General features: G+C 42.3%; 1 protein-coding gene across 1 annotated transcript in view; it reads right to left on the reverse strand.

Moving 5' to 3' along the window:
* Positions 1–27,074, reverse strand: part of LAMA4 (laminin subunit alpha 4) — a 123,717-nt gene that overhangs the window by 10,433 nt on the left and 86,210 nt on the right. The window contains exons 23-31 of the mRNA XM_056856368.1: positions 26,264–26,391; positions 24,672–24,843; positions 22,589–22,720; positions 21,253–21,395; positions 20,277–20,415; positions 14,307–14,444; positions 12,555–12,688; positions 9,265–9,429; positions 2,545–2,698 (exon numbers count right to left, since the gene is read on the reverse strand). Of these exons, the coding sequence (XP_056712346.1) occupies positions 2,545–2,698; positions 9,265–9,429; positions 12,555–12,688; positions 14,307–14,444; positions 20,277–20,415; positions 21,253–21,395; positions 22,589–22,720; positions 24,672–24,843; positions 26,264–26,391 (1,305 nt within the window). The remainder of the gene's footprint in view (positions 1–2,544; positions 2,699–9,264; positions 9,430–12,554; positions 12,689–14,306; positions 14,445–20,276; positions 20,416–21,252; positions 21,396–22,588; positions 22,721–24,671; positions 24,844–26,263; positions 26,392–27,074) is intronic.

Here is a 27,074-nt window from a genome sequence, read left to right on the forward strand (position 1 = left end):
CTCTAAATATGATAGTAGTCTATTCCCCTCTTTATTATATATATTATTTTGCTTGTACTGCATTACTTTCTACTTTAGTGTGTGGCCATCAGAGCAGGCCCTTGAGACCTGAGCAGCATCAGGAAACATAAAGCACTCCAACTGGTGGGCATGTCGGCCAGGTTGTCAAGGGTGAGGATACACCAGCAGGGAGGCAGAACCTGTGTGGGCAAGCCACACATTTAAAAGGAGACAATGAGCAGATGGGAGGGGGGCAGAGATGACAGCAACAGATGCTTGGGAGCTTACATGTGGATGGGAGAGCAGAGAAACAGCTGGGATCAGCAAAGCAGCTGTCAGCTGTTGGACAGGAGGCAGTTACAACAGGAAAAGCCTTGGGAAGGGCAAGAGAAGACTGCACTAGCCACTGAAGGTGACCACCCAGAAAAGGCGAGGCAGGCACAGGCAGCTCTGGGGACTGAGGTCTAAGAGAGGCCATGGCAAGAAGGCCTGGGAGGGGAGCACAATGGGAAGGCCGAGGAGGACACCCTGGGGAGTGGAGCCCAGGTTTAAATGGCCAGCTCCCAGTCTGAGGCCACAGCACATTGGTAACATGTGATTCCATTATTGTTTGTATTGTATATTAAACTTAAGGCTTTCTTTGCTTATTGTTTGAAAGAGATAGATATCCAAAAATCATAAGCCAGAAAAGTTCCTATTTACGGCTGGTATGTTAATGGAAGAAAAGTTGACCAGGTCAGATAATTTAATTATTGGGTATTACATTCCAAACTAATTTAAATTGGAGACTACATCTTAAAAATATTAAACTCAAAGCAAATGTTTTGAGCAATGCCTTGATTTCTTTTTTCTATTCTAGAGGTGGGAACTATATACCTGGAGCCAATAAATCTTTTAATGCCAAGGTGACTCCCCAGTTACTGTATGGTACTGGAGTCCTGATTGATGCGGATGATGAAGGCATTGATCAATCACTAACACAATTTCTCTGTTCCATTGCGGGGATGCCAAACTGTGTTTCCGGGGTAGCTCTTAGAGCGGAATCAGGCCAGAAATCCCTGGAGGCCCTTGCGTGGCAAAGAGCCTTTCTATTATACCATAAGATGCTTGTGTCTAAAGGGGTTTATAAGCTTTATTGGAAAAGATCAATTTGTGTCCTCTTGGAAAATGTTATTGCAAATAGATTGTAGAGGCTGGGTTTTAACCCTAATAAGACGTACGAGATGAATGAAATTAAATCTAGGATAACCTCTCTTGATCTTAGTAGTATGCAGGAGAGAGCTTGGTGAGTCTGCTCTGTGGCCACTCATGGTTTAATCCCCTCTAAACCCATTCCACAATATGTCTTTAATGGTATTTCAATATAGAAGAGTATTTATGTTGGCTATGGTTACCAAAGGATGAAAGGCGCATTCCCTATTCAGATAGAAGCTGCGTATGTGGGGATGGCCATATAGAGACCCTGGAACATATTTTGCTGTACTGCTGTCGTTGGGGAGGCGAAAATATTTAGGGCAACTTTAACTTTTAATTTTGGGGGTTATATTAGTGTGATACTGCTTGTGGACTTGTGACTGTTTAAAAAATATAATTTAAGTCAGTATTGCTTATTACATATTTCTGAAACTTCTTTTGCATTGGTTCTGATTTTTATTATCCTAGGGCTTTCCTGCATTCTCTTTTTCCTTGTCTGGAAGTTCCTGTTTCTTTGGGTTTTTAAAAAGTTTCCATTCAATATAGGTCTATTCAATATAACAGCAGATTAAATCTATTTTATTTCCCTGCTGATTTATACAGCTGCTTTTATTTTTACGCTTCACAAAAATGGGTATGATATTGAATCAACCACTAAAGGGAGCAAAACACATGTGGAACTTTTAAAAAACCCACCAAAGAAACAGGAACTTTGAGATGAGGAAAAAGAGAATGCAGAAAAGTTCTATTGCATTTTTCGTTGGATGTCTCATGCTATGTGACTGCATTGCTTTACACTGTGTAATCTGCCTTGAATCTCAGCAAGAAAGTTGAGCTATAAATAAATATAAGTAAATAAACCTACTCTTTGTAATCTATATTAAACGGTCTTTAACCCCCTCTTTTTTTTTTTGCAAGACTGACAATGATGTTGTAAGCCTGTTCCCAGGGTCATCACTGAGGCCAATCATGAAGAAACCAGGCTCCTTAATGCTTAGAAAGAATATATAAAGTGAACATTTGGAGTGCAGGAGGAAGAATTATTCAGGATGTTCATGGAATCCTTGAAGGACATTCATTACACCTGGCTAATTGACTGGATGGTGATTAGAAATGCGCGTTGCATCTTTTCTGTGTGGTTTATGGATTGTTTGTAGGAGAGATCATACATGTTTGACTCATGATTCAAGTGCATTTTCAAAATGAGTGAATGGGCTAACTTGCTGTATAGCAAAACAGCCCATTATTTTTGAATGCTATGATGAATACCCATAATTTTTGGAATATTAATTATATCATTTATCTGATTGCATGTGATTATTTTTAATGCATTTGGTATATTTGACTAACTCTTTTATTGTGGCTTCCTTTGGATTTGGATGCATTTTTTCTTTTCTTGTGGAAAAGGGCTGCTGGAGGAGATTCAACAGGGCATCCATAAAGGGATGCTTGGACCTTTTCAGAGTAACGTTGGAAGTCTTCCACTTCAACATCTCGATCCAGCCTGTATTTTTAAAAAAGGGACAACATTATTACCAACAGCCAGCTATGATTGGCAAGCACAGATTTTTCTTCTTCCTTTAAAAAACACCTTAAAAAAAACATACATTACAGGGAAAAAAAGATGAACCGGAACACAAAGCCTTTGCTTTTCCATGCCCAACAACAGTAAAATATTATTGCATATGCAATCAACCTTTGCTGGGCCATGACCTGATTTACAATACAAATTAGATCCCATTTCAGTTCCAGGGTAGAAAACAGAGAGTTGGAAGTGGATTAGAAGCTTTGTGACTTAAAAGTGCAAGCCATTGGTAAGAAGAAGAAGAGTTGGTTTTTATATGCCGACTTTCTCTACCACTTAAGGAAGAATCAAACTGGCTTACAATCACCTTCCCTTCCCCTCCCCACAACAGACATCCTGTGAGGTAGGTAGGGCTGAGAGAGTGTGACTAGATCAAGGCCACCCAGCTGGCTTCATGTGGAGGAGTGGGGAAACAAATCCAGTTCACCAGATTAGCGTCCACCGCTCATGTGGAGGAGTGGGGAATCAAACCTGTCTTGCCGTGAACCTGGATTCTGCCCCGCCTTCAACGCACTCTTTCTCCATGAAAAACTCCCTGGATTCGGATTAATTCTCCCTGCCCAGCCTGCCCCCCCTTCCCATCTCTCCTCCCACTCTCCTCCCTCTCTGGCAATCCTTTCCCTCTGCAAACACCAATTGGAGAAGAAGGTCGCATAACGCTGATAATCCCGTTCCCCTTTCCCACCCTCCAAGCAAAAACCCTCCCAGCATCTTGTCTGAAAGAGTTTGGAAACCTACCGCTTTCCAGTTTTAGTTTCAGGGTGTGTGTGTTTTATTATTATTACGGCATGTAGACTGGGGCGACCCATTCAGCTTGCTTGGCGGATTGCGCTCAGCCGGAGCAGGGAGTGGGATGAGAAAGGCAGCGGGGGGCTCGACAGGGAAGCCAGCCAGCTGCCCGTGGGCTTCTTCGGGGAAGGCAAGCTGCTACAAGGGTCGCGGAAAGCACAGGCTTTGCAGCTTCCTTCCAGTGGCGGCCAGCCTGGCTTGTGGCCCGGGTGGAGAGACTTGAGGGCACAGAGGGCGCCCAGCAAAATGCCAGCAAGCTCCTTCTCCTCCCCCCTTCCAACGGCTCTTCTTCTTCGCCGTCTCACTCTCTTCTTTTTTTTTTTAATAAAATTTATTATTTTCACAATTTTTTACAGGTAGGTAACTTTTCAGCAACAGATTCATTTCAAATATAAAATAAAGAAAAATTTAACAGCGTCGTTGAAAAGCATTTCATCCATTAATAAAATGATATAAAAATAAAAGACTTCCCCCTCAACTACCTCCACCTTGCTATAAATTTATGTACTCTTTTGTATTGAGATTCTAACTCAACAATATACATCAAACTTAATTACTAAATTAATTCTGAATTGTCTAAATCATTGCAGTTGTTACATATTAATTGTTAATTTAATATATAGTAAAAAAATTTTTTTTCAAAAATATTCCTTAAGCAAAAGGATTAGATCAGTAGTAACAAAATTCACTAGTTATCATTTAATTTCTTATTTAACCCTCCACAACTCTCTATCACCCATGAACTGCATGCTTCCTTTTAACTTTATTCTTGTTATGAGCTTTGGTTTTTCCAACACTTCTGGTATTTTTAGGATCCAGTCTTTTTTGTTCGTGTGTCAAGGCCAACTTCTTTCCCTCCTCTTCTTGTTCTTGGTCAGGGTTAAGGCCAACTAGATCTTTTTCATGGTTTTCCAAAAAAAATTTCACATCCTCTTGTGAAATGATAGTAAATTTGACCTTTTTGTCAAAAATGAGTCCCTGTGGAAAGATCCAACAAAATCTTTGTGCCGCTCCCGGCACTTCGGGAGCCAAGGACGTCCTGGGCTCCCGGGGAAGGGAGTCGCGAGGAGGGAGGGGCGAACCGCCGGGGAAAGTAGATGGACGGGAAGACAAGGGAGTTCAAGACAGAGGAAAGGCAGTCAGTAAGATAGGGGAAGAGACAGCCGACGGGGTTAGGGGAAGACAAGGGGTTAATCAGGAGGGTAGAGGAGAATCAGGAATAGAAGATAAGCCAACAGGTGTGACAGTACAACACCTGAAAGGGGGGAAACGGGCAACTGATGTTAATTGGTGGGTGGGACAGATTCTGCAAGGAAAAGGGTAAAAGGGAGAGTTAGTTTGCTGGCCGAGGAGGATACGGGTGTAGGAGACGACCACGGTGACTAGGTGATCTGTCTCCAAGGACACCCCGAGTGGCGGAGAGGGAAGAGCGGTCCCTAAACTCGGAAAGTCTGAGGTTAAGCAAAGCAGGATGAGAAGGGCTGGGCGAAAGCAAGGAGAAAGACGACAAGGAGACTGCCGGGCAAGGGTAAGGACAGGGGAGGAGGCAACGAGGAGCAGGCGACACGGAGCAGGCAATAGGACAGCAGGTAAGCCCTGACAATCTTATTCCATTCTTCTTCAATGTCCCAGTCTTTGTAGATATTTCTCTTCATCATCAAATGTTGCGGAATGTCCTTGAGGATTATAAGTGGGGTACTTTTCACGGACAAAGGGTTGTCATAGAAAGTTTGCATAATATAATCCTTCATCCTGATGTCATAGAAGGAAATCATAATGTCCCTGGCCTTTGTAGTAGGTAAAGGGATTCTAGTAGGTAAAGGAATTCTGCATATTTTATTTATTGCATAGTCCAGATCTTGTTCATTTATCTGAATCAGGTCAGCCAATGATTTTATAATGGTGGTTCTTGAACCTCCCAATTCTTCTGGAAAATTACGAAGGCAAACATTTGATTGTCTTAGCTTCATCTCCATCATAGCCAGGTGGTCTGTAACAATTTCCTGTTGGGAGTGGATAGCTTGGATTTGTTTATCTTGATTTATCTGTTTATTTTTGATATCTTTCTGTTCTTCAACTGCCTTTTTAATTGATGTGTCCATTTTCCCCATATCAGTTTTTATTGTAGAAAGTTGTGATTTCATATTTTTAACATCACTAGTCAATATGTCCAATTTCTGACTGGATTGGTTAGTGGTTTGAGTCAAGCTAGTCAATATGCTGGTTAACTGAGCCAGTTGCTGAGATACTTTCTCATATTGTTTGGTAAAGGTATCAGTGTGTTTTAGTAGCATTTCCTGTATATCCTTGTTGACCTTCTCCATATTTATTTCTAAGGTTAATTCCAAACAATCACCAGTATCAAGGGTGTGTTGTAAGTGTGCTGGCAGGAGCCAAGACCTGTGACAGTTTTCAATTCATCAGTTTTATGTTTTCCCCGGGGTTAAATGACTGCAGATTCTTTTCTTCATTGTAAAACAATTAGTGTGATTTTAAAGAGTCAAGATTTATGGCACTCTAGCAGCTGTAAAGGGGGGGAGTGAGAATAATGATGTTGTTTTCGCAGACCTTCCTTCGTCTCCTCTCGATAGATTCCAAGTAATAGGAATGCTTTAATTGATGCATAAGGGAGGCGCAAGTCTGATCCTACGAATTCCTGTGACAGTCGTTCCCCTTAATCTCGATGGTTATGCTTGGTAGAGCAGTGAGAGTATTTCCTTGCTGTCTTCCGTTTCTCAAGACAAATCTTTCAAGTAGAAATGTGGCAGGAAGAATGTCTTAGATCGGAAAGACGTCAGCTCCAAAGGAATTTATCCCGTTCACTCCCACCCCTTTTAACACCTCGGCGTCTAATTGGTAGCTAGAGTGTCTTTCTGTTTTGTCTAAGTAAAGATCAGATAGATAAGGCTCCTGCCGTTTAACTATAGTCTTTTTAAAACTTCAAAGTCACTTGTATTCTGGGCGGAGAGGTGCGGATTGCAGTGATGATTATATCAATCTTTCAAATCATCAGAATCAAGGTAAAACCAAAAGAGTTTTTGTGACTTACTCAGGTTTTGGAGGTTGAGGGTTTCATTGCAATAAAGTTGTTCCTTAAGTGTTGATAGATAAAGGAGATTGAAGCCTCAGGCCAAGAAGCCGTTCATGGCGATGTTAATCCTCTCAAATGCCCATATGGGACAACGTCCATATCTCCAGGAGGCTTATAAGCACTCTCAGAGGGTATAGGAGTCAAACCACCCTTCGTGGCTGCAGAGGAAATCCTGCTCCCCAGTTCCCTAATTAGAGCTGGGGTGGGGTGTTGATTTTCACCCCTATTCGAACGTTTCTTGGAGTCTCTCAGGGAGGGAACTCTTGAGAGACATCTTGCTTCAACCAGCGCTGTACCAGAAGTCTTTCAAGTCCGTCCGTCTCACTCTCTTATTTGCTGTTTCTTTTTTGAAACTTTTGCAAATCCCTGTTACCTACTTACTTTCTCTTTTCTCCGTTTTAAAACATTCTTCTTCTCTGGCCGTTCTTCCCTTTCCCAGTTTGCCTCTGTCCCTTTCCCCCTTGGACCCCCCCCTTTCCCCCCTTGCTTCATCCCCTCCACACAACCTTCCAGCTCCAGAAAATCACTATACTGGCAGCTTTAAAGGGGAAAAAAATTAAAAAGTGGTTCCCGTCTGCTGGAATGTTCGCACCGAGAGATCAATTTACTTAGACGGCCACCTATTTGCATTTTCACAATGGCTGCCATTTTCACAGGAGTAACCCTTTGTTCCCCCTTCCCCATCAAAGGAGCAATGTGCGGATGTCCAATGGGTGGGCTTGGGGCGTAGAGCAGCCAACACAACAAAAGACGATCATGGCGGGGAGTGGGGGAGGGCTCAATTGCTGTGGGCTGCTGCGGCTACTGTGGGCTAAAATTGCAATGAATAAACTAAAATGTTGTATTTTACAGCAGTAATCCGAAGCCCTGAATAACCATTTTAAAGTTCGGCTTATATCGCTCCGATGCAAGTCAGCAGCAAACTCATGTGTGAATAATTGGCCTAAGTCTTAAAGCCCCCCTCATTGCATAAGTGTTCACTGCTACAAGACAGTATTCAGAATTGATGCACCAGCTCTATCACTGTTAGTATTCAAAATGTTATATGAACCCACTGTTCCTATTATTATCAAAAGACTTTTTCTTATTTGCCTATAGGTTGTCCTTGTGCCATCACTGAAACCTCAGCCAGTCCAAGCCTGCTGCACTATTGTCTCATGGGCTGATTCCACACAGGGATTCCACACCCTGTCGCCATGCCACTCATTGCTGATGACACCCACCAGCCCCTTCCCATCCCCATTTTCATTTGGAGGCTTGTAACATTCACATAGATACACCTCTACACTGTCTCTCTCTTTTGACTTGCCTGGCATGTGCCCTTGGCCATCCTTAAGTGGCTATCTTGTTTTACTTTACCATCCCCTTTCATGTCTACCCCATTCCTGTGTTGGCAATCAGAAGCAATTTTCCCTTTGTCTGTTTGCATTGAGTCTGCCCAAACTGGATGCTTCTCAGCTCCTGTCAGCTTCCCCCCTATGTAACTAGACAAAGTATAATTTCAGAAATTCATGAGATGGTATTCCTATGTCATTGATTCATACTGTATAGTCCAGTGGTGGATCTACAATGAAATGAATGAAGCTTAAGCTTCAGGGCCCCTAATCCCAGAGGGGCCCTGAAGCAACTTTTTTTTTAATGAGTGAATTTTTCAACAAAATCGGAGATTTTTTTAAAGTGTTTGTTATTAAAATAAGGCTATTTTAGTGATAGAATCATTAGCCAATGGGTTGAACTACTTAATAGCTCTAATACCCATTTCATTTAGCCTCAAAATGTTCCTGTAATTGGACAGATTTCAAAATTTTCTTGGTGGCTTGCAGCGCCCGAACCCCCAGCTGTATGGGCTCACTGAGCTCGCCAGAATCTATTGATAGTCTATATTTGGGCAGCTGGATCCTTGAATCCTTCGTTGATGCATGGCTTATTAGTTCTATAGCTCAGCCCTTAGGATAGAGCCAATTGGAACCATAAAAAGACATCTGAATTTTTAATTCAGGCTGCACTCATCTTGCTTGTGCATTTTAACACCAAAAATTCAGATTTTCACCTTTCTCCTAACGAGCCCCCTCTGATGACCTTCTGTCTCTATTAGAGTATGAACCAATACATCTGCCATAGAACAACCCCATTGAAGAAGATAACAGCGGTTACCCAGACCTCGTTGCTGTTGGGAAGGGGCTCACTGTATGGCCCATTTTCAAGGACTCCACCCCACCACCCTGTTCTCTGCCATTTAGGCCTTGAGGTCCTTGCGAGGGCAGCAAGGCCCGTTGGACCTTGTTGGATGTTGCCCTATTTTTGCTGGTTGCGAAGGGGCTCCCATAACAGTTCAAGCTTCAGGGTCCCAAAAATGTAGGTCTGCCACTGGTATACTCAGTGATGTGCTTTGATTAACTGAAATGTAAACTAATCTACGCAAATTACAGTGCAATCCTAGAGAGTTACACCGTTCTAAATCCATTGACATCTTTTTATGATGGCACTGAAATCTACTCCCAGTCAGGACCTAAACCGGCACCAAATCCCAGAAAGGGTGGCCATGAAAAAAGGATTGGGGAGGGGGTACCCTGCCCCCCCTTGGCTCATGAGAAAGGACACATACCTCGTTAAATAGGCATTGCTTATACAGCCGGTAAAGTTGGCAAATTCAGTACTGACGGGAGAGCCACCAAAGTAGAACTTCTTGAGGCTCACAGGCTTTTCCTCTGTTTTGTCTTTTGCTGAATTCTGTGTACTCTGCTTTTTTGCATCAACCAAAAGCTCAAGCCTGCAGGAAGAAACCATGGTTCACTTTAGTGACTGATAATACACACATTATGCTAGAAACAGTGTTTCTTCAATGCTGAATTTTGATGAAGAAGTCACTAGGTGGCACCATTAACAAAGAGTGTGTTCTGAACGAAATAGTACCCCAAGTCTTTGCAAGTCACAATATGCATCAGCAGCATCGTAGACAAGATACACACAGCAGGCAAAATGTTATTGAGCTACTACCATATTTCAGGGAGAACATAAGAACTTAAAAAGACCCATGCTGTATCAGACAAAAGGCCCAGCTAGTCCAGCATTCTGTTCACACAGTGGCCAACCCGCTGCTTCCAGGAAGCCCACAAACAGGATGACTGCAACAGCATCCTGCTGCATGCTCCTTAGCAACTGATACAAAGAGGCATCCTGCTGCTCTGGTTCAGGAGGGAGTAGATGTTCATCATGACTAGTAGCCACCAATAGCCCCATATTGGATGAATTTGTTCACCACTATTTTAAAGCCTTCTAAGGTGGCAACCTTCACCACCTCCTGTGGAAGCCAGTACCACAATTTAACTGTGCACTGTGTGAAGAAGTACTTTTTTTGTTCTGAGTCTCCCCACCCCCTAGCCTTCAGCTTCAATGAATGACCCTGGATTCTAGTATTATGAGAGACGGGAAAAATCTTCTCTCTGCCAGCTCTCTTCAAACCATGCATAATTTTATAGATCTCCATCATGTCTCCCTTACTTGCCTTTTTTTCTAAGCTAAACAGGCCTCAGTGTTTTAACCGCTCCTCAAAGGGGTTGCTGTAGCCCCCTGATCATTTTGGTTACACTTTTCTGCACCTTATCAAACTCTACAATATCTTTTTCAAGTATGGTGACCAGAACTGTACACAGTATTTAAAGTGTGGTCTCACATTAGATTTATATAAGGGCAGTATGTTTCTATTCCTTTTCTAATCATGACCAGTATAAAATTTGTCTTTTTCACAGAAGCTGCACACTGGGTTGACATTTTCATTGAGCTTTCCACTACTACCCCAAGATCCCTTTCTTGGTCTGTCACTTCCAGCTCAGATCCCATCAGTATATAGGGGAAGTTGGGATTTTTTGCCCCTAATAGGAATCACTTTACACTTACTCACATTGAATCATTTGCCATTTTAAAGCCCATTCCTCCAGTTTGGAGAGATCCTTTTGAAGCTCTTTGCAATCTGTTTTTGTTTTAACCACCCTAAATAATTTGGTGAGAGCCAGCATGGTGTAGTGGTTAAAGTGTTGGACTAAAGGTAAAGGTCTCCTGTGCAAGCACTGGGTCATTCCTGACCCATGGGGTGATGTCACATCCCAACATTTATTAGGCAGACTTTGTTTTACGGGGTGGTTTGCCAGTGCCTTCCCCAGTCATCTTCCCTTTACCCCCAGCAAGCTGGGTCCTCGTTTTACCAACCTCAGAAGGATGGGAGGCTGAGTCAACCTTGGACTAGGACAGTGGTCGGCAAACCGCGGCTCGCGAGCCGCATATGGCTCTTTGGCCCCTTGAGTGCGGCTCTGGAAAGCGCCCTCCTCCTCCTCCTCCCCCCTTTCCCTCCCCTCATAGCGCGGCCGGGTTTTGCACGCAGCGCTTGAGAGCCAGTGGCGCCAAGGTGGGCAGCGGCAGCCCATTAGCGGGCGGGATTTTTCGCGCTGGTTTTGGCTGGCGGAGGAGGCCGAGGCGCTAAGGACGGGCGGACGGCACGCCGGCCGGGGAGGGAAGGAAAAAAGGAGCCCAGGTGGCGGCGGCGAGGAGGAGGAGGAGGTTGGGGGCCGGGGGGGGGGGGGAAGCCATGTTTGATTCATGCACATTTTCCCCATCCAGATTCTCAAAACTCTGCAGGGGGGGTTATTGGCCATTTATGAATGGGATGTTTTTCCTTGGATTTGCCTCTCAGATGCACATTTCCCCCATCCAGATTCTAAAAACTCTGCAGGGGGGGTTATTGGCCATTTATGAATGGGAGGTTTTGCCTTGGATTTGCCTCTCAGATGCACATTTCCCCCATCCAGATTCTCAAAACTCTGCATGGGGGGTTATTGGCCATTTATGAATGGGAGGTTTTGCCTTGGATTTGCCACTCAGATGCACATTTCCCCCATCCATATTCTCAAAACTCAACAATAAGCCCCCCTGCAGAGTTTTGAGAATGCAGATGTGGAAAATGTGCATCTAGAGAGCGGCAAATCCAAGGCAAAACCTCCCGTGCATGAATGGTTGTTAAAAGGCGTTTTGGCTCTCAAAAGAAATCTCAATCGTTGTACTGTTGATATTTGGCTCTGTTGACTAATGAGTTTGCCGACCACTGGACTAGGACCTGGGAAACCCAAGTTCCAATCACTATGGAAGCTTGCTGGGTGACCTTGGGCCAGTCACATACTCTCAGCCCTGACCCTGGCTAGTATTTGAACGGGAGACCTCCAAGGAAGTCCAGGGTTGCTGTGCTGAGGTAGGCAATGGCAAACCACCTTTGAATGTCTCTTGCCTTGAAAACCCCATGGAGTTGCCATAAAATAAATAAATGCTGTTATCCGCAGCATTATTCACCCCTAACTCCAGGTCATTCATGTACAAGTTGAAAAGGCACTGACCCTCATACAGAGATCCCCGAGGAGTCATAGTTTGTGTCAATATAGCTGGCTGAAAAGGTATGCAGATGCTGTGTGACCTGTCACCTCCTCGCCCCACAATATTAATATTGCAAAACATTATGGTCTTTTTTCATGGCCACTGAGTTGCACTTCTTTCTTAGGGGGCAAAGGTGGTTGTGGTTGTATCTAACAAGTCAGGATTACCAGTCAGTAGTTTGACTGTTGTGATGTTATACCAGTCCTTGTCTTTGAGTCTTTACATTGGTGCTATAATGAAAGGATAGGATTGTTATTGTGCTAAAGAAAAGGCTAATACCAATCTTACACTGTGGTCAAGTGTCTTACTTGTTTTTATCTCTTGATTTTATCTCTTATGTGCTGACCTCCTTAACGAAGAGCTGACTCTGGGAAAGGAGTACGGCTTTCTGGTTTCCCAGCAACAGCTAGAATAATGAACTATAAATGTAATAAGATGTTGGATAGAATGTTTTAAAAACCACTTTATAGGTATTACCTTTCCGGTGAGACAGATGTAATGACAAAATGGGCTTTCCCATCGTTATAAGCTCTGTCGGCTGCCTGAACTTTGACTCCCTTTGCATTTAAAACAACAGCTCCTTTATCCATGGAAATGGAGAACACGTCTGACTGAAAAACACAAAAAATACAGCATTGGATGCAGATGGCACTAAAAGAAAATGCTGTGAAGATTCTTGTAATACCTTTGGTTACTTTACTAAGTCAATGAGCAACATACATTTTCACACTGGTTTGGGAATTTTTAAACTTACCAGTAAAAAGGAGATGAGGGATTGTTCTTGGGAAACAAGTCAGCCAGGATGCAATGCCAACTACTTTTATCTCTCTCTCTGTGTTAAGTGGCTTCAAGTCACCTATCTTTTTTTCCCTGGTAGTACCATTTAAATCTCAATTGCATTAAAAAAACAGTATGGAGATTAGGCACAAGAGCTTTTTTAGAAGAGAAAGACTTTCAAAGGGCAAAGCCTTCATTGCAATTTCGCCATGCATCCAGAGCCATGGAATACCCCATCCCAAAGAGGTTTGTAGATTCTGCTTTTCATAAAGGATGCAAAACTTATTTATTTTTGAAGGCATGTGACTGCTGATCTGTTAAATGCTGGTATATATTTAGGGTTGCCAACCTCCAGGTAATAGCTGGAGATCTCCTGTTATTACAACTGATCTCCAGCAGATAGAGATCAGTTCCCCTGGAGAAAATGGCAGCTTAAGCAATTGGACTATGGCATTGAAGTCCTTCCCCTCCCAAAAAGGGGAGTCCTTCCCCACCCTCCTCAGGCTCCGAAGAGGGACCTGGAAACCCTATATATATTTATTGATGATTAGCTATTTTTGTTAATGTTTGATATGTTATTTTAAAACTGCTTTTTCCTTTTAATTGTTTTATGTGGTTTATACATTAAGCTTCAGAAAGGTGAGCTATAAATGTTTTAAATTAATAAACAGGGATAAAGAGCTCATGTATACTGATGCCATTTCTACTTTGAAAAATTCTTGTGTCTCCAAAATGCATTCCAAACTCTAGGAAGTGCAGTCCGGAAGCTCTAGATGGGATATTCTGAAAGGTTAGTACAAGGGGGGAATTTAAAAAAGATATTCATACGCAGAAGTGGGAGGTTGTGTGGTGCACCAGAGTTTTGTATAACAATTTTCCGTACCTATCCAGTCTCTGCTTATTTATTTCTATTCCACAGAAGGTTCAAAGTTCTGGTATTTACTGCCTATGTGAAGCTTAAAAATAACCTCATCCAAGGCTGACAGTTCAGTGTGAAAGTATTTCTGTGAGGCCTAGATGTGTAGCTCTCATCTGATGTGTAGAAACTTATTATCTTGGATCATTACAGGCCTAATCCTTTGAGCTATGTTCAGTAACAATGTTTAAAGAACAATCAAATACCTTTTGAATGGTTATATTTTTCTACCCACGGTGTAGAAATAAAAAATAAAAACAGTATGCCCTGAGGAATCTGTAACAATTGACCATACACTACTATCCTCTGCAATGTTCCTGTAGTGGAAAGTAGGTTTGTGGTTATTACCTGGACATTTTTATAATTTTATAGGAAGGTGCCATATATTTAAAGAGATAAAGGCTGGAGCTGTCAAGGTGGCCTCTAGTACAGAGAAAGTGGTCTATCCTTAATTCCCACAAATCCATCATGCAGGATAACTTATCCAAGTTCTTTTCAATAAATAGTTTTTGTAAAAAGTAGAAAACTATACTTACTCCTTCAGCACAGTAAAATAACAATCCATTGGGCTGTAATGTTCGGAAATTAAATCCTCCTTCAAATGCATGAAAGGGAGAAATTTTCTGACTAGATGCAACGTAGCTTTGTCCATTGAAATATGCTTTGCGAGACATCTACACACCAAGTGAACAAAGAAGAGTTACAAGGGTAACAGAAAATTGTGAATATAACAACCAAATATTTATGTTTATGATTCAGGCTGGATTAGTTTTCATGTTCCAAAAAGTCCACCAGTTTATCCTGTTTAGCATCTGATAGTGGTGATGTCAAACCTCACCACATGGTAAGGACTGTGCTTCTTGAGAACCTGAAAGTCTAGTCCACTAAGCACCAGTGCTGGACAACATTTATTCCTTTAATTACAACTCATGCAATGACATACAGTATAGCAGCTGTGCTCCAGTAGATCTCAGAGTGGACCATGCTTGGACCATCTGTGCACAGTCATATTGGGAAGAGATCTTGAGTTTTTAATCTGCATTGTTTTTCTATTAATGTACAAGGTGGCATCTCAACTAGGAGATAACATGGTCCAAACAACAGGAACCTGGGACACTTTCCTAATGTTATCACACAGTAGCACGTTTAAGTATACAATGAATACACATGGGCAGGGGAGTAGAGTTGCAGCAGCAGATGGCATCCCCAGCCTATGGCCATTCATCTGAAAGTCTGAAGAGCACCTACGTATGTACATTTGATACTGCTCCTCCACCATGGTAGTTGATCTTACACCCAGATGTCCAATGAAGGGGAGTACTGTCTGTCAAGACCCAAGAGTATAATCACATCCTGAAGTAGCACAATCAAGATTTTACCACTCTTGAAGGTACCCTTCAATTTACATGACAAAACTGTCAAAGTGAGTGTGTGGATTGTAATGGAGTGCTTCTGAAACGTGATGTGATATGTAAATTTCATGAATCTCTGTTCAACTACTTTCAGCAGCTTTGTAGTGGTGAAGTGAATGTGGGTAGAAGTTGGGAGCAGTATTAATGGTGAAACATTGATACCACCTTGAGTAAGGCTTGGCTCATGCAAAGCGAAGGATGTAAAAGCCTACAGCAGCTCATACTAGAAGATTTTATGTCACTTATAATTACGTGAAATCTGAAATGTTCCTTATTTATTATTAGGGTTGCCAACCTCCAGGTACTAGCTGGAGATCTCCTGCTATTACAACGGATCTCCAGCTGACAGAGATCAGTTCACCTGGAGAAAATGGCCGCTTTGGCAATTGGACTCTATGGCACTGAAGTCCCTCCCCTCCCCAAACCCCACCCTCCTCAGGCTCCACCCCAAAAACCTCCCACCAGTGGCAAAGAGGGACCTGGCAACACTATTTATTATACTTTTATACACTGGGAAAGGGGGAAGGAACATAAACTCTACCCTGTACCATTTCCTCAATTTTGAAATGGTCCTCCTGAGTAGTACTAGAGGGCCACCTTTCTTTAAGCTTCTGAAGGAAGAAATAGTTTAGAAGATGGAATGCAGCTGGGGGCCTTGGTCCATGCTATAATGATATTGCACTGTGAGACATTTAAATACCAGCCTCATACGTAAAATGGTGGTCCATTTTCAACAGTGGTATTTTTACCATAGATCCTTAGAAAACATTTCTACTACTTAGTTCTGTGGGACTGAAATGATACTATAGAGGAAAAATTGATTCTCATATACTTATGCTTAGTTTGTAGTTTGCTTTGTGATTTATCTGTCTCCACCTTTTGAGGCTTTGAGACCTTAAAATGCTTTGATATTTGGTGCTTAGGGTTCCTAGGTTGCCACCTCTGTCTCCTGTTTTCTGCTGCCAGTCCTGCTGCCAGCAGGAGAAAAATAACAATTAACATCTGCTGGCGATAGCATGATGTCACTTCTGGGGAAAACCTGGAAGTGATGGCAGTCTGCTCTAGGAATCACTGGAAACTCTATGGTAAAACTAGAGTTTCCAGTGATTCCTAAGGAGGCATGACAATACTTCCAAGGATTCCCTGGAAGTGATGTCACACTGTCACTGATAGCGCTCCTCCCCATGTTCCCACATTCCTGGACTACCACCAGTTTCCAGGTCATGCCAGGCAACCATATTGGGGCTTGCCTGATTGCTTCAAAATGCTGAAACTGAAATATCTGCTGTTTAACATCATGCATTTTGCACTTCACTTTCAGACTGTTTACCCAAAGAATGCAAAACGGAAAAAAAGCTAAAACAGAGACCTCTTCTATACCTTAGCTAATGTATGACTTACGAAGAGGGCAAGCCTGGAAATATTTACTAAGTTGTCAACCTTTCTGATGAATGCATACTGTAGGAGGCCTACCACATTCCTTTCCTATTCAGATTTACTTTCTACAGGAAATAACAAAGTACAACTAGTACAACTTCCCTGCCATTTTCCATTTCTTCATCTAATCAGCGGCAGTTAGACATAATGACAAATCATCGTCTGTCATTACAGGAATGAACCTTGGCAGCCCTCAGGATCACATGCTGTACTCTCAGTCCCTGCTCCCTTCATGCACAGCTCAGAGATTGAAGACTTCCTCATTCCCCATAAAAAATTTAATCTGCTGAAAACAAATCTAAAGTTGTTTTCTTCTCCAATTTATGCTTTGGAATGCTGAATTGCGGTAAGAGAACAAACCATAGTTGGCTGTTTTGTCAGATTCTCTTCAAATGACAAATAATGGTTTGTTGCAGACAAGTAAATTTTCAGTTGCCAAGCCACATGCAAAGGGAGAAGGAAGTGCATGCACTTGAGAATGTCCAAGGCTCATTCCCTCAATGATTGACCATGGTTTGTTGTTATGTCTGAATGCAATTTAGATAAGGAAATATTTGCTCTTTGAATCTTTCCCCACCCTCTAAATATCACAAACGGATTAAAAAAATATTATTTTGAACTTGGCACAAAAAATATGGCTCACATAGGGAAAGATGTATATAGCCCAATCTAGCCTAAGCTCATCAGAGCTTGGAAAGCTAAGCAGTGTCAGTCACAGTTAGACCAGCAGTAGAATTGCTATACAGAAGAAAGCAATGGCAAACCACCCTCTGCTCACCTCTTGCCTTGAATACCAAATGAGATGGCACCATGGGGTTACCATAAGTCAATTGTGACTTGATAGCACTTAATTATTCTTATAGGGAAACATATCAAAATGCATACATTTAGATATAAATGAGATGTAGACATTTTGGAATGTGGTTAATAATAGTTAATAATCAAGCAGAGAACTGAGCAGGGAGCAGAACAGACCTGCTATAAATACCCAGCCAGCGGTCCTGAGTGGAAAACCCAGGTCCGCTCGCTGGCCAGGATGCCATCCGAAGCCAGGCCCTGATTGGCTCATCTGAAATCCGAGGGCGGGCCAATGGAGCACAGCAGGGTGGGGACACATTCCCGTCACCATTACAGCTGCTGCGCTCCTGATAGGAGATTCCCTGCTGGCCCCCAAAGCCGCATGGCATCCTGTCCGCCTTGCAGGGTACCCCACCACCCCTGCCACAGCCCTGGTGCACTGGCGGCAGCCTCCTCGACCCCATGATGTGCTGGCTCTGGACTCCTCTGTGGGGGCCCACAAAACAGGGCTCCCAGGAAGTCAGAGCCTGCACTTTTTTGTGGTGCCTAATATACCATCATGTATTGCTTCTGGGGCCTGAGAACAACACCACCAATATATCTCATTCTCAACATGACCAAATCCGTGGGAACTTAAATCAGGAGATTGGAGCCATGGACGGATAAGACAGATCTTTCTACAAACTTGTGAAAAGTCCTAGGTTTGAAGAAAAATCTGAAATTGAAAAAAATATACATTGGGGAAGATTAACCCTCCCTCCAAAATAACAGAAGCAGCACTTATAGTTTAAAAAAAGAAATGACCTCTGTGGCCATTGTAGACACCACAACAGCATCGCCAGATGAAGCATTGATGTCTGTCAGAAAAGGCAGGGGGAGGGCCTTGTCCAGGGCTGTTTTGGCCTTTGAGGAGGAACTCAACATGGCCAAGCAAGGCAGCAGGCCACTAGGTGGCTTGATTCCATGTGAGTTCCATGTCTTACTCAGGCCTATCTGCATACTAATGTTCAATATCAGCCATTCCATGAAAACTAGTGTGGTCTTTAGGATCCGGAAGACCCAGTCTCAGCTCTTCATTCTGCCATGGAATCTTGCTGGCTGATTTTGGTATAGTCACACAGATAAAAAAGTAGGATGGTGGTTGGGTGGGAAGGAGAGAAGAAAGCAGAGAAAGATGAGGATATGGAGGGTGCCAGGAGGAGGGAGAGAGGAATTAGTGTGGGGAGGGGATACAGGGGAAATAAGGTGCTCCTTGCAAGCCCTTGTGGGTTTTCCACCACTCAGCTGGGCCTGGCTTCGCTGGCACCTTGCCACTTGGCCATAGGGGAAGGACGGAAATCTGAAGACAGGAGGGCAAATAAAGGCAGGGTGGGTGGGGGTTGTGGAAAGAGAGAAGCAGGTAGGAAAGGGGAAGAGCCTATGGGGGCTTTTAGGGAATGGAAAGAGGAAATCGGGAAGAGGAAAATGAGATGCCTCCCATGTCTGCTGACCAAATCTCTGTATACTTAAATCCAGAGACTGAAGCCATGGACAGACAAGACAGATATTTGTACAAATCTGAAAAATGCTCCTGGTTTGCAGAAAAATCTGAAATCTCTCCCCAGAACAACAACACTGGCATGTAATCCCCTAAATAATAGAAGCAGCACCTGTAGCTTTACAACATGAATGCCCTCCTGGATGTTGCTAGGCTACCACATCAGCCTTCAAGCCTTGGTTTCTGTTGGTAAAATGCAGGTGGAGAAGGCAGGGCCCATTCAAGGGCAGTTGTGGCCTTTGAGGGAGGATTTATTGGGCCAAGTCTGGCAACAACTGCCAGGCATCTTACTACCAAATGGCTTGCATGATTCAACCAGGACTGACTGTTTGCTGCTGTTCAACAGCAGCCACTGCACAAAAACAAGTGGCATAGTCAGTGCTTTTTTTCTTTAAAAACAAGTATTCATATATAAAGTTGCACCAGTTTCCCTCAATTTCCCACTCGGGACTTGGGAGAGCCTTGAAAAAAGGTGCCAGTAAGTACGGGTGAGAACTGTCACAAAAAAGCCCTGGGTGTAGTGGTTAGAGTTTCAGACAGGGAGCTGGGAGACCCAGGTTTAAATCACCACTCTGCCATGGAACATCACTGGGTGGCCTTGGCCAAGTTACACATTTTCAATCTAATCTCACAGAGTTATTGCAAGGATAAAATGTAGGTGAGGAGAATGATGTAAGCTGCTTTGGGTCCTCGTTGTGGAGAAAGATGGGGTATAAATGACATAATAAATAGAGCTGAAGATGGGGGGGCAGCTAAAAAGAAGGTTGTTTGGAGGGTGGTAAGGAGAGAAGGAAATAGGGAAAGATGGGGGTTGCCTGGAGGAGGGAAAGAGGAACTAATGCAAGGAGGGGGATGCAGGGGAAAGTGAGGTGCCTCTTGCAAATCCTTCAGGGTTCCCTACCACGGCATTGACACTGGCTCAGCTGGCACCTTGCAACTGGTCCACCTTGCCACTGGTAGAATCTGCCAGACCAGGGGAAGGGAAATCTGAAGACAGAGAGCAAATAAAAATAGGCTTGGCGGTCACTGGGAAGGAGAGAAGGTATCAGGAAAAGGGAAGAGATGCAGGGAAGGGAGAAAGAAAATAATGGGGGAGGGGAAAGTGAGATGCTCCCTGCAAGTCTTTGAGAGTTCCCCACTTGTTTCTTCACTATTTTTGAAGGTTCTAGACAACATTTTATTAGAATCCTCTGAATTGACCCATAGCTCATGGTTCTACTGAAGGCAGTAACCTTTTTGATTAAGCAAATATGATAGTATAACAACAGAAAAATATAAAAAGAGAAGATTTTTATGTGGGTTAAGTAGGTTACTATACTTACAAGTGACTCCTCTGGACAGCCATAGCCAATTCCCAGAGTTCCTTGCTCTTCCAACAGGTTGAAGTCTTTCTTTTGGAACTGGAAACCTTTCATACAGCCTCTAAAGCTTGTAGTGATAGCCAGGTGTGAACTGACACCACTGCAAATACATGACATTTGTTCAGAGGCAAAAACTAAAACCATTGTAATAAATACTTTCACAGTTGTAACATTGTGCACCTTTATTAATCCCCTATATAATAATAATAGAGTAGTAACCACCCTTAACCTGTTTGGACAGACACTTAAAAAGAATAAGAGGAAGAAGAATGGGGAGAAAGTGGCAGCTCTTTCCAGGACATACTATCTTATATTCTAATAGCGAAGTTGGCCAAATCTTTGGATATGTAAATCCAGTGACTGGAACTGTGAACGGGCAAGACAGATCTTTCTGCAAACCTGAAAAGGGATCCAGGTTTGCAGAAAAATGTGAAATCTTAAAAAGAAATCATTGGGGTTTTTAAAAACCCCAAAAATGATGAAAGGAGTGCCTGTAGCTTTAAGCAACAGATTCCCTCAGTGACTGCTGCTAGGCAATCACAGCATTCCAGGCTTCAGTTTCTGTGAGTAAAAGGCAGGGGAAGGGGACAGGGCCTTTCCAGGCCTATTTTTGTCTTTGAGAGAGGACTCACTGGGACCAGGTCTAGGGTTGCCAGCTCCTGGCTGGGAAATTCCTGAAGATTTTGTGATGAAGTCTGAGAAGGGCAGAGTTTGGGGAGGGAAGAAGCCTCAGCAGTGTCTAATGCCATAGAGTCCATCCTCCAAAACAGCTATTTTCTCCAGGGGAACTGATCTTTGTCACCTGGAGATTAGTTGGAATTTCAGAGGATCTCCAGGTCCCAGTGGCATTGTACCCTGAGTCTATGGCATTATTACATCAATGTGAAAACTGAGAAATTTAACACGAATAGTTATTGAATCAGGATTACAAACCAACCTAGATTTCAAAATCTCTGTAGGAGCTCCTCCAATGTAGACGTCCGTAAATGGCATGTTTTTCTTCTCATTTTCTATGCTTTTTACATGTCTCCTGTCCACTACCAAGATCATTTTTTTGGAATTGTGATATATAACAGATATCTGAAATGAAAATTTTAAAGAACGTTGGTACTAAGGTAAATATAACTGTATTTCAGAATTTTTCCCCAAGAATTTGTAAAACATGAGAAAGAGAGCCTTTATTTATTGTCCACTGTTTACTTGTATTTGTTTTTACAGGAATATCTAGATGGTAGAATGATAAAAATGGAGAAATAACATAGCTCAGTGGTAGAGGACATATTTTGCAATGAGTACCACATTCAATCCCTGGCACCTCTGCTTAAAGAATCTCAGTTTATTGGGCTTCTTCTTAATACCTTGGAGAACTGTTTCTTTTCACAGTGTACCCTACTTGGCTTGTGAATTAACAGACTGATTTGGTATAAGGCAGCTTCATATATTCATTTCACCATGAGTGTCTCTGGTGAGATGATTAACCTGAGTGCTGATATTTTAAAATATTTATACAATTGATGTGGGTATGTGACAAAACGAAACTGGTTCTAAAGCCTAATCTTTATTCTTTTCATTTAACTTGTCAATAATTGTTGAAAATTTATTTGGTTGTAAACTTCTATTTCATTGTAAATCAAAGCTGATCATATTAGGAGGCCTTTAGAGATAGAAAGTTATAAGGATACCTGCGAAAAATTTCCCATCACAGATTTTTCAGATCCTACTTACCATTCAGTATAAAGTTTTGTTATAGCTACTCCTGTTTCACAAAGAGTTTGTTGCTAGTTCACATCAAAGAATAAGGTATTAATACTATTAGAATAAATATGTTTTTGTCTAATTAGAATGGCATGTTGTCTTATCAAATTGACAGCACATTCCTGAGCTGCTGGCTGTCAGGGATGACGGGGAGGAGGCGCCGCTGCAGTGCCTCCTAAGCTATTCCATGGTTGCCATTGGCTTTTCACCCCATTGAGAAAAGCGAGGCTGCGCCTGCTAAAAAGCAGACGCAGCCTTACTCTTCTCGCTGCCGGTGTACCCAGGATGAAAGGGGACATGAGGCTGCCTAATGGCAGCTCCTCCCCCCCAGCCCGCCCTGGGAACGTTTCCCGGGATGCCCGAATGTTGGCGCAGGCCTTTATGCTGGTGGGCCACTAACACCGGCGTAAGTAGCCTGGACACCAGCGTGGAGGGCCACTTCCTGGCCTCCTAAGGGCTTTCACCCTCGAAGGTCAGGAATACACTGTGAATACCTTATTTCCACTTCTATTTTTTACCTCATGGAATTTTGCATCATTAATCTGAGCCTTTTTCAAAGAATCTTCTAGAATCACCGGGCCACTGCTGAAGCCAAAGTCGTATTGTAGATACAGGTATCCATTCTGCATCTCTAGGCTGAAGAACATACTCTGCACAAAATAATAGGAAGATTTTACAGCATGGATTTATATTTCATAAAATTTACAAAAAACAACGTTTGTTAGGACTGTTCGTTTGAGATGTCTAGCAGCAGCATGTCTGTTCTTTAGAATAGCTTGCAAGTTTGTCTGCGGAGAAGGGAAACATAATTTGCAGAGGACCAGAAAACTGAGTGGTAAAGCTTTTCTGAATCCCAAGTTGTGCCTTATTTTTTTAAATATAAATTGTATGTTGGATTGCTTTGTTTCATACAAGACTCTGCCATGGGTTGATGGTGAGGGGAGATTTAATCAGTTTCAAAAAGTAGCAGCTGGTGACATTTTTCTTTCCGCATAGCTAAAGGTCCTACTTGTAAAAGCAAAAAGGATCACAACATCTAGGAAATGTGGTCTAAAAACTTTCTGATCTCAGTGCATAACTGCACAACAGAAATGTATTCGATTAAGTAGCTATCAAAGCAAAGCAAGGTACAGGCTGAGGACACTGCTCTCGATAGCTCAGGCTAGCCCAATCTTGGAAGCTAAGCCGGGTAAGTCCTGGTTAGTACTTGGATGGGAGACCGCCAAGGAATTCTAGAGTTGCTATGCAATGGCAAACCACCTCTGAACACCTCTTGCCTTGCAAACCCTATGAGACAGAGCAGCCTTGCTGAAGCTAAGCAGGTCTCGGTCTGGTTAGTGCTTGGTTGAAAGCCTTCCTCAGAAGCCTGTGTCCACTGTCTTGAATTCCATGACAGAAGAAAGGTGGAATAAAAATAAATATACAAAACATTACATTGTTATTACATTGTTCTCTGTATTTCCCAAGTGCCCATTCATAGGATTGTTTGTTCTAAGGACGCTTTCTCCCCCCACACACATATTTGTATCCTGCCCTTCTCCAAAGAGTGCAAGACTGTGCACTGGTTATCCTATTTTATAAACTCAAGAGTGAAAGCAACTGGACTAAGGACACCAAGTGGATTTCGTGCTAGTGGGGCCGTAACATCCAAGAAGCTTTGGTCCAAGTTCAGCACACTATTTATTCCCTATTAGCTGAGATGTGATCCACGCCTTACTGGATGGTCCAACTCTAGTCTAGTATTCTATCCATGACAACACATTGGCTTGACTGAATGAAGCGGAATACCATTGCATATGATAAATAGCCTTCAGAGTAAAAATTTAGGTTGGCGCAAACTTATTAATTTAATAAGTGGCATCTGCAGTTTTACTGCAGCAAAGAAGACATCCAGGCTGGAAATAATTTAGGACTTTGGAATGGTCTACCAGAGTGGGTGTGAAGACATTTTCCTTTGTGCATATAGGAAGGCCTGTAAAATAGTTTTATTTCCAAAAGCATAGGATAGAGGGTGTTTTGGCAGTTTGGGCTGTATTTTTAATCTGTGTGCTGTTTTTATTTTATGAATGGACCATTACATTGCTTTTGTGATCTTGCAAATTGTTGTTGAATTGTTAGCAACCTTGAATGTCAGGAGACAAGGCAGGCTATACACACACACACACACACACACACACACACACAAAATTTGAGAGCAAGCTGTGACCAAAAACATCCCATTGAGAGTTAAAGTGATATCATATACCTGTGGGAAAGAATTGCAAAATAATGATCAGCAATCACTAACAAGATTATTTTTATATCACTGCCAATGCATAGAAGTTCAGCAATAAGTGCGAGCATTAGCATGTTTCAATTTATTTCTTAACATGATTTTATATTAGAGCAACAAAAAAAGGTCTAATTTAACTACAGAGTCAGATCCATCGAAACATTCCACATTTCTGTATTTGAGTCTAATACTTCCAACTACCTTGAATACACAATTACTGAGAGCATTCTCTTTAGAAAGAATATTTAAAACTACATGTGGCATTATTTCAGTGCAGATATTCTGTAACTGGGAAATGAGCAATAAGGTCAGGATATCTATTTACTTACTCCATTAACCATCAGGAGGAGAAGTCCATTATCTGTCGGGGTTCGAACTTCTATATCAAAACGAGTTACCAGACTGAATTTTCCTCTTTTCTCAATGTTCCTCACCAAAGCATAGCCAGAACCATCGAAGAAATAGTTTATGGCTCGACTCTGTGTGAAAGCCAACTTATCCCTAGTGTGACAAAGAAGAGGCAACCAAAACTCAGATACTGAATCAGAAGGCATATGTGCCATGTCCTGTAGAGAGAATTTCTAGAAACAACACTTAAAAATCAGAAAATTAAGTAGCTGGTCTGAAATACTGTATTGCTAGAGGGGTAGCCATGTTAGTCTATTGTAGCAAAATAAAAAAGTAACAAAATAAGACAGTGCCTTAAACATCCATCCATAGGTCGCACAGAAACTTACTGCCCATGGATATTCACAACTTGTCTAATATTACATTTGTTATAGTTGTTCTGTTGTACAAATTTGTAAGTGTCTGAATTTGTGGAGGCTATATGACTGTGATCATTTTTATATTAAATTTTTACGCAGGAAAGGTTGGTAACTAGTGTGTGGGTTATTTTGCATGAGAGTTGCATGCTATGGACCAGGATTTGTGCACCTTCCTTTCATGTTAATTAAACGTTCTAAAATCGGGGGGAAAGGACCAGTATGAGGGAGAAAAGAACTAGGACATTCATATCTGTAACCTATTGGGGAGGCTATTCTGGCTTAGCATGTGGTAAAGACAAGGTTGCCAACCAAACAGGCCAATGCTATGGCCTTTGGATGTGGGAGCACTAGATATAAACTGAATGATATTGCATGATAACATTTTAAATAACACTTTCTGAAAATGTTTGTAAAATGAGGTGTATGAAATATAAGGTCCAAGACATGCTTTATAAGAACGAGGATTACTGAGGAAACAATCGAAGACAATTCATCCAGTGGTGACTTGGCAGGAGTGAACGAGACATCACAGATCAAACACCATAGCAGACCTTTGATAAGAACAAAAGTCAGTGCAGTCTTTTATAACTGCATGCAGTATTGAGTAATCAAGAAATATAAATCTATATGTGACCTGGCCCTCAGACTGTTGCATATAAAGGCCAAAACATACATAATGCTGTGTGCCGTATAAATACTTAGCAGGCTGCCCCTGTGCAAGGAGAAATGGCTAAGACTTTATTAACAGGAAAGTAATTAAGTGGGGAACCCTGACCTGGATGGCCCAGGCTAGCCAGATCTCATCAGATCTCTGAAACTAAGCAGGGTGGGCCCTGGTTAGTACTTGGATGGGAGACCACCAAGGAAGTCCAGGGTCGCTATGCAGAGGTAATGGCAAACCACCTCCGTCTCTTGCTTTGAAAACCCTACAGGGTTGCCATAAATCAGCTGCAACATGATGGCACTTTCTACCACCAGTTAAGTGGGGAGAGTGAAAGAGGGCAACGAGTTCTTTCAACATCTTTCTCCCCATAAATATTAGATCTACTCTTCCTCAACTGTCAGAGCCACATCACATATTGATGCAAAAAGTCATAATAAAAAAGAAAAGTCTATTTTATTGCACTTAGTATGATTAATGCAATCCCTCCTACCTGGCACAAGGTACCGATTTGGTGACATTGTAGACATTTTTGAAATTATATAAACTGATGACATCGTCATTCAGAGTGGCAAGCTCCATGCAGCCAATAAAGCCCGGAAGGTCCAAGCTAGGGGGAAGCTATGGAGAGAAGGAAGTCAAAGAAATGCCATTGAAGTCAATGTCACTAAAATCAAAGTCATAATCTGAGCCACATCTGCAAAGTGGGGGTTTCCAGACTAGCCTTGGGTTACTCCATTTCATGCAGCATCTCCATTCATGCTCCCGTGACTATAATAATTTCATTACTTTCTCTTTGTCTTTCCACTTAGTTGCTGATTCTTTCTGCATCATTTGAAAACTCCTTTAAGGCTCTCCACAGCGCTGTACTAAATATGTCTCTATCTATATTTACACTCCTTCTTGCTTTCTCTATACTAAGCACAGTTAGTTCCCCTTTCTCATTATATTGCCTTCATGTCTTTCAGATACTTTCCCATATGACTGAAACAGTGTCCTTCTCAGTCTGTCATGTCTATTTGCACCTCCTTTAAATTTCTACTCATCATTTATTTCTTTTATGAAACATCTTCTGAACTCTGTGCTGTCTTCTTAATGGCTAATTCCCTCAACCCCTTGCAATTTGGCTATTCCTTTATGGTATCTTCCTTCATCCTTACCTTGCTTACATTTCTTAGAACCTAGTCTGATTCAGTGAAGGTTACATTGAGCTGGACTAATTGAAGAAGCTGGACTAATTGAAGACATTTCAGTATTTGCTACTTCCTTCCCCCCCTTAATGGGTGATCAGTGTTGTGAAAAGG

This window comes from Euleptes europaea, chromosome 10 (assembly GCF_029931775.1).
Source record: "Euleptes europaea isolate rEulEur1 chromosome 10, rEulEur1.hap1, whole genome shotgun sequence".
NCBI lineage: Eukaryota > Metazoa > Chordata > Lepidosauria > Squamata > Sphaerodactylidae > Euleptes > Euleptes europaea.